This window comes from Haliotis asinina, chromosome 5 (assembly GCF_037392515.1).
Source record: "Haliotis asinina isolate JCU_RB_2024 chromosome 5, JCU_Hal_asi_v2, whole genome shotgun sequence".
Lineage (NCBI taxonomy): Eukaryota > Metazoa > Mollusca > Gastropoda > Lepetellida > Haliotidae > Haliotis > Haliotis asinina.
Genome location: NC_090284.1, coordinates 12,613,451 through 12,621,260, shown reverse-complemented (window position 1 = coordinate 12,621,260; position 7,810 = coordinate 12,613,451). Strand labels below are relative to the sequence as shown.

The following is a 7,810-nucleotide window of genomic DNA, read 5'->3' as shown; positions in this document are numbered from 1 at the left end:
ATAATTACTTCAGAAGCATGCATAGTATTTAGGGCTGTCAAACCTGAATTTGACTGAACGTTATATGTTAACTTGGAATCATCATAAGAATCTGTAATATAATATTTGCCTTTTATCAAACTAGGAACTGTCATTCAATATGGAAATGGGAAAGCTGTGGAAACAGTGACTTCCCACCTAGCACAACGCCTCTTCGACCATTCCCCAGTTGTGAGGAAAGAAGTGACAAAAGTAGTAGGTGGTTGGTTACTTGACCTTCCTGATCGTTATTCATTCCACCACAAACTGATACCTCTCATCCTCACCAGCATCACAGATGAGCAAACTGATATCAGGGAGCTAGCAGATACACTGTGGTATGACATAGGTAAGTAAACTTCACCTTGACAAATTTATGACTGTGTTCCAAACTGAAAATTAAAGTCATAACACTGGTCATGTTCAATCATTGTATTTTTCCAGGAATGAAGTATGAGAGAGAAAATGAAGAAGAGATGAAAGACAAGATAGATTTTGCAGCTCCCAATCCATCACATTATCCTCCAAACGGTCAGTTATATATTTAATCTGTTTCACTGGAATAATACTAAATTACAGTCAGGCCACGTTAATCCGAACACGTCCATTTTTCATCAAAAACGGTCGGATAGTGAAACGTACGGACTACTGAAACGAACTTTTATGAACACAACTACAGTAGGGTTACTTCCCTTTGACATGTCAATACAAAAACATACGAACGTATACAAGTTGGCTGAATGTGCGATGTGGTGTTTGGGGGCAAGAAATCAACTTTCACGTTGGTCGGTTTGACATTGAGATCACGTGTCAACCATGTGATTGCATCTGTCTGTCAAACGATCATACCAATCACAAAACATATCTGATGTCCGAAATTGTGCTCTTGCTGATAGACTGTCCGAATTCTTGACCAAAATGTTTACACATAAGATCAAAGTTGGCTTTAGGGTTTTCTCTTTTTTCTTTGTGCGGCAGTAATTTCACATCTTTTACGCCTAGGGGCGGGACTTTTCCATTATGACTGACAAGCGTCAGGTGATCTCATTTTGACATGATCAGTGTTTTATACAGGAAGTAAGCATGACAGGTATTACTCCAACTAACCAAAAGTGAGACCAACAAATTGATCAAAATCACAAACTAACGACATCTTCAACTCGCAAGTGTCACTTAACAATTACCACTGAATGGGGCTCATGGTGTGAAGGGATTATCCCAACCTTTTTGATGTACCGCCGGATTAATGAAGCAAAACTATGTGTAATTAGCTGATCTGTTACCGCTGATTAACGTTCGGATACGGAGAGTGAAGCACCAGATTACTGAATCAACAGGTAATGAGTTTACATAGTAAACAAGATTGGTTACAGTTAGCTTTCGTTCGGATATCGTGGGAATCGGATTGTCGGGGTCCGGACTAACGCGGCCTGACTGTACTAATTATCATCCATGGTGATGCTAGTACACATGACATCTTGTCAGAAAATAAAAAGACTTTATAACAATTATCTGTCGTATTTACATCTGTTTCAATTAACATTTTTATTAACAATTGGTGACATTCATTGCTGGATTTAAGCTGTTGGTCATGTGAGTATGATACCCATGGTTTTGAAACAAAGTGGGGTATTTCCAATTTCAAGAGCACATCTATAGTTTTAGATACCAAACATCTTTTCAAAATCTGGGTATTCATTTCAAATGGGTATAACCAGTGCAACATTGTTTTATTCAATAAAAGAAAATGACCAAATCCACCCAACAATGGCAAATTATAGCTAATACAGCTCTATCCTTGTGTGTTGTAAGAAATATGATGTGTCTTACTCTACATCCGTGTTGGTGTGATACAAGATACCAGGATGGCTGTTAGGTGATATAACAGCCATGTCTTCCCTCAAATAGTTAGTTTTTTTCAAAACCTTGCTCCCATTTTTTATTCACTTCCCCATCGCAAATAGCTAAGGTTACAAATATTTAGAAAGGAAAAACTTTAAGTTCGATTAGCTTGAATTGATACCATATTCAATATGATTTTGATGTATTGAGTAAATATGCATTGTTATTTTGACATAGCGCAAACGTAAATATTGCGAGTTTTTTCATATGTTGGCATTTATTTTTCTTATACATTTCAACTTTTCTATAGTTTTTTAATGCAAATACCCAGCTTATCTGGAGCTCTGGACTTTATCAATGAACAAAGCACCGATGTTGGATTAAATGTAAACCTGACAATAATTATCAGTGTTATGTAATTTGTGATGGTATAGGTAAACAGTTTTCTAACATGTGGAAGTGATGTCTTGATTATGCTATTACCCTTTCAGTTGAAAGACCAAATCTTGGGTGTCGGACCTTGGTCATGAGGCATTTGTCAAAGATATTACCAGGTAAGTTTACTGTCCATAAATAGACATTCACTGTCTTCCCCTGTGCTTTCTTTATACATGTATATGCAGGAATACAATAACAGTAATCTTTCTTCATATGATCAGGGCAGTGGGGTAATTTAGTCATGCTGAAGACCCGGGTTCCATTTCCCCACATGGGTACAGTGTGTGAAGCCCATTTCTGGTGTCCCCTGATGTGGTATGGATGGAACATTGCTAAACGTAAAACTAAACTCACGCATTCACTATTCATATGGTAGTGTTGTTTTTATGAATAACCATGTGTCTTATACGAATTTTAAACCTGTAATTACATGCAACATTGAAGGCATTCATATGCTGCTAGTTTTACAAGTTGTATTGTGTGGTTCCCGGTAGGTCTGCTGCGGGACGTCGGAGACTGGGTAGTGGAGACTCGTGTCAAGTCGGCAGCTCTGCTGTATGTTCTGTTGTTGAATGCTGAGGATTACGTGACACAGCACATGGAGAAACTGGTGTCAAGTTTGTACAAGGCCTGCATGGATGAGGATCAGAGAGTGGTCGCTGATGTGAGTAGCCGCTGATCATCACAGTAAAGAATTAGATATCCCCCCCAAAGCTCAGTATATCTGGAAATGATACCAAGTGCTCCCAATAACATGATCAGTCTTAGACTATCATTGCTCTCATATCAGGGAACACCTCATTTTCAAGTGGACATCTTCCCTGAGAGTGTAAGGGGAAGGATGTAACTCTCAAATGCTTCATATCAAACGACATTTAAAGATGGTACTTGTTGATACCCTGCCTAACACTATGCATTTGGGAGTTTAAGTAGATACTGGTTTGTTTGAAGTCAATTGTATCTCACTAGGCAAGTAGCATTAAAACTGCATAGGTCAGGATCAGCACAAGCAGCCACACACATGCATGAATTTTGCTATATAAGTGCAATATATATGACATTAATATTTCAACTGTTATAAATGGTCATGACGCAAAGAAGAGGGTTTCTGATATCTGTACATTAGGACTCTGTCGTTTCAGGTGTTTATGTCTCATTGATGTGGTTTCAGATTCGGAGATCAGCAGAACTTATTGGTTACTTTGTGAAGCCAGAGATATGGACCAAGTTGGTGATAGCCAATGTGAAGGCCACACAGTGTGCTGGTTCCCTAATGGTGCTCGCATCTGTCACTCAGGGTACTTTGAAGTCTGATCTTGATGCATACATGAAACCAGTGGCAGACTCACTAGCATCACCAGATATCTGTCAGTCTGTGCAGGTTGGAAAACAATTCTGTGTGATATTTTTAAAATTTATTGTATCGATTATTGATTTCAATTGTGAATTCTGGTGTAGTACTTGTTGAAGAGGCAATTTGGAATAGGTTTAAAGTACTGACAACTGACTGTCATGTTTGATAATCTGATTGGTTTGTTGATTAATGCTGCACTCAGCAGTATTCCAGCTATATGGCAAATATCTGTAAATACTCAAGTTTGGAACAAACATTCCAATGATCAACATCATGAACATCAATCTATGAAATTTGGATTTGATCTTGATCATCTGATGACTTGCAACCAGTATCATGTAATTGTGAGTGGACTGTCTTGTTAAGCAATGAAATTGCCTATGTGATATAGCTGAATGGGCACATGTCAGTCTAGTACATACTACATGTTTTTCTCTGGCAGAATGTTGTTGCACAAAATAATGTTAGTGCTACAACATTTTTAAGTCTTTTGTAAGTTACAACCTTAGTTCTAGGATCGCTTTGTGCAATGACACTCTGGTATTTTTCTTTAGTATAGTTTACTTAGTGAATATCAGACAGTGCATTTTTCTTTAGTGTTATATCTCTTATGTGTCCACCAGATGGAGGTACAGCTTCAACTGCTGGCCTGTGTGGATGCATTGTTGAGTGTGATGCAGGACTCATGTTCAGCTGTATCAGATCAACTCTTTACCATCCTCATCACTGTCCTAGCCTTGACTCAACATGACCACATCAAGGAACAGGTAATGACGACTATATCAGCTAATTGCAGCTTTCCTTTGCATTATTCCTGAATGTTTTGAACAACAAAGTGTACTCCCATTCAGCATAATATCATCAAATTCACCTTCCACAACTAACAGACAAGCCCTGAGTTACTTAGCTTTGACTGGCATTTAGAAAGGATGAACTCTGTGAATGTCAGCTTCTGTATCATGAGGCACATGATGTTTAGGATATATTCTTACTCCTTCATCAGGTGAATGAAAGCTAGAAGCCAGACTGCTATATATGTACATGTGAAGACAACAAAAGTGATAAGGTAGAATGGGAGACAATGAACAAATGTTTGTGTTTTCATAGCTCTTTTCAATATAGTATAGTGAAAGTGAACACTATCTGAATCAAATTTCATTATTAATGCTATCATCACTTAAAATAACATATTCATGACATTATTACTTGGCAGGTGAATGAGCTGTTGAGCAAGGTGGGCACACTGGAGGGCCTGGGTGAGAGGGAAGAAGTGTACAGAGCACATACCAAGACCATCCTTGCCTCCTACCAGGATGACTACCCTCACTGGACCCTGCATAGTGTGGAGAGACAAGTGTTTGATACACTCCTTGTGGAGGCAGGTCAGTGCCCTATGGTATCTGTGGTCCAGAGTTCACTATGAAAGGAATATGTTTTTGTGTATGAGAATAAAAGACTTTATCATTCATCATCATCAAAAACTGGCTTCCGTTCTAACTGGTTACCAGGACATCACAATCAAACCATACCAATAATCCTTCTGAAACAGAAGTGTAGACTCTGGCCGTAGACCAGCAGGATAAGTAAAACACTGAATATTCAATCCTTAAATGCTTGTCCCTGCAGGCCCAGTGGTTGGGGAGCACCTGGGCACCATCATGCCTATGTTGGTAGCTAATCTCAACCCAGACAAAGATCCAGAAATGAGACTGAAGTTCTTCTCCCTCCTGTCTCGGCTGATGGTGAATGCTGCAGGCACTGTAGACTCCAGACAACAATTTGGTGACTTTGCTGTGATTGTGTTGAAAGACATGGTCATACCTAACTGTGTGTGGCGAGCAGGCCGGACATCAGGGGCCATCAGGACAACAGCTGTCTCCTGCGCCTGGGCCCTGCTGCAGAGTGGGGTGCTCACAAAGGAAAAGGTAAAGAGTGGGATCAACATTATTCAATTCTGTTTGTTTTCGCAAGATGTAATTCCCACACTAATGATAATGACTTGAATACATTTCGTGCATCTAGGGTGGCCAGGTTGTTTAAGGCTATGCAATTTGCTACGAGTTGTGTCCCTTCAACACTCAAGAGGTTAATGATCATTGGTTCAAGTCCTATTTGCCTGATCATTTTATTAAAGGGTTGTCTTCACCATTACCCATTCTTGTGGGTTAAACCTGTATCACTTCAAGCTTTCTTCTCAAATTAAGGTGACACATGTTGATAAAGATGGAATTCTGTGAAACCCAAGCAGCATTAAACCCACATCACTCAGTCAAGCATCCACTGAGGGTTTGAATAGGACCCCAACAACATGTGTTTGCTATATGTCACATGAGAGGTTCATATATGATATGTTGTCCTGTGCAGATGTTGCCTGTGGTGGAAGACTTTTTGACTCAGCTCATCAGCACCATCAATGACGGCAACAAGAGTACACGCCTCATCAGCTGTCGAGTCCTGACCCGCCTCCTGGACTTGATGGGAACATCCCTATCACAGGACAGGCTACACAACATGTACCCAGAACTGCTTAAACGACTTGATGACAGCAGCGACGAGGTTCGACTCATCGTGGCTAAAACCTTTCTGGCCTATTTTGACTGCTTTGAGAGTGGTTATGATGTTGGCCTGTATCGTGCACACCTAGAGGCTATATACAGAGGACTTTTGGTTCACCTCGATGACCCAGAGATATCCATACAAGAAGCCATCCTCGGTTAGTTGCATTCTGCTTCTCTTAAGTGATTGGTTGAAATTTTATTTGCGGCTGGGAATTGTGCACTGTTGACAAAAAGGTCGATATAAGTTAGTTAAAGGTCGAAATGAATAGTTTTAATGGCGGGGTTTCATTTATAGCGATATCAGCAAGTGATTTTGTATTTGTACCCTACTAGAGTATATGTGATCTTTAAGTGAATTGTAATACATCATTGTGGATGTAATATCACAAAATGTCATTCAATGCATTTTAGTTGGAATTCATGCTTCAAATACAAGTTCAAGCTCCCATAATTTTATCATGAATGGGTGGCCTTTTTAGACAGAATTGTGTTGTAATTTGCAAGTGAGACCTTTTGCAGTGCTAGGATATACCTGCATGAGGTATTATACAGGTCCAACAGCAATGGTTTCAACTCACTTATTTAGCTGTGATATGGATCACAGATCTGTTGTTATGGAGTTTGGATCACCTGTTCCTGATCATGGCGTTTGGATAATCAGCATGGCATGCATTTTTCTGAGCTTTTTCAGCCCTTCTGATAGGCACATACACCTCTCTTTCCAGATTTTATGTTGATTAAGTCAGTATTTTATTTATGTTTCAGATGTACTAAAGCATTCAGCAAAGATCAGCCCTTCCATGTTGGTAACAGAAGTTGACAGTGTGAAACATAAACATCGTACAGGGAAATATTGTGATGAACTTATCAAATATGCCAACACTCTAAACCAATGACACCATTGTGCATGAAGATCATCTCATCATCAACAAGTGTCACTGCTATTGTTGCAATTAACAGCATGACATTGATTCATATTTATACTGCCAACATTGAATGAAAGAAAAAATAAATATCAAAACAAACACATTTGGTCCTTTTTTTGTATTTTTATCATGCTGCCATTCCACATTCTTTGTGGTCTAATACCCAGGCTTGAAGTACATCCTGTTCCTTCAGACTACATCTGGTTGATGCTTAAAGGCAAGTTATATTCTATGACACTGCATTTTGTTGTGCAGACTTTTGCCCCTTGGACTCATTAAACCTTTAATTGTGGGATTGAATGTAGATTTGCTCTGATTGTGTTTCCAAGGTTGTGAGCACCATAGGTGCTGAAGGGTTTACCTCTCACCTCAAGCCAACAGTCAGTGAAATATGGGTATGGTTGGCACACCCTCCAGAAATCTACACTCCAAATGAATATTTTTAACAGAATCACAGATAATCCTCTGCCAGTGTCACCTCCATCAATGTGAGTTAGTGGATTTAACAGCAGCCATGAGGAGAGCTGCTTCAGTATGAGAGCAGACAGGTGATGGGAGATGGGGTTGAACTTCACTTCATGGAGTATTGTACATGTATCAGCCCCTCCTGGATTCCGCAGCAAGTTTTTAAGAATTCTGCTGCAAATTTAAGCAAATTCTGCACCCCACTTTTC

The 7,810-nt window shown here is 39.5% G+C and overlaps 1 protein-coding gene across 1 annotated transcript in view; it reads left to right on the top strand.

Annotated features, from left to right (window-relative positions):
* Positions 1 to 7,235, top strand: part of LOC137283457 (dynein axonemal assembly factor 5-like) — a 45,663-nt gene extending 38,428 nt beyond the window's left edge. The window contains exons 6-15 of the mRNA XM_067814963.1: positions 125 to 367; positions 463 to 549; positions 2,352 to 2,414; positions 2,793 to 2,962; positions 3,470 to 3,679; positions 4,276 to 4,419; positions 4,866 to 5,034; positions 5,279 to 5,577; positions 6,017 to 6,365; positions 6,976 to 7,235. Coding sequence (XP_067671064.1) covers positions 125 to 367; positions 463 to 549; positions 2,352 to 2,414; positions 2,793 to 2,962; positions 3,470 to 3,679; positions 4,276 to 4,419; positions 4,866 to 5,034; positions 5,279 to 5,577; positions 6,017 to 6,365; positions 6,976 to 7,106 — 1,865 coding nt within the window. The 3' untranslated portion in view covers positions 7,107 to 7,235. The remainder of the gene's footprint in view (positions 1 to 124; positions 368 to 462; positions 550 to 2,351; positions 2,415 to 2,792; positions 2,963 to 3,469; positions 3,680 to 4,275; positions 4,420 to 4,865; positions 5,035 to 5,278; positions 5,578 to 6,016; positions 6,366 to 6,975) is intronic.
* The last annotated feature ends 575 nt before the right edge of the window (positions 7,236 to 7,810 follow it).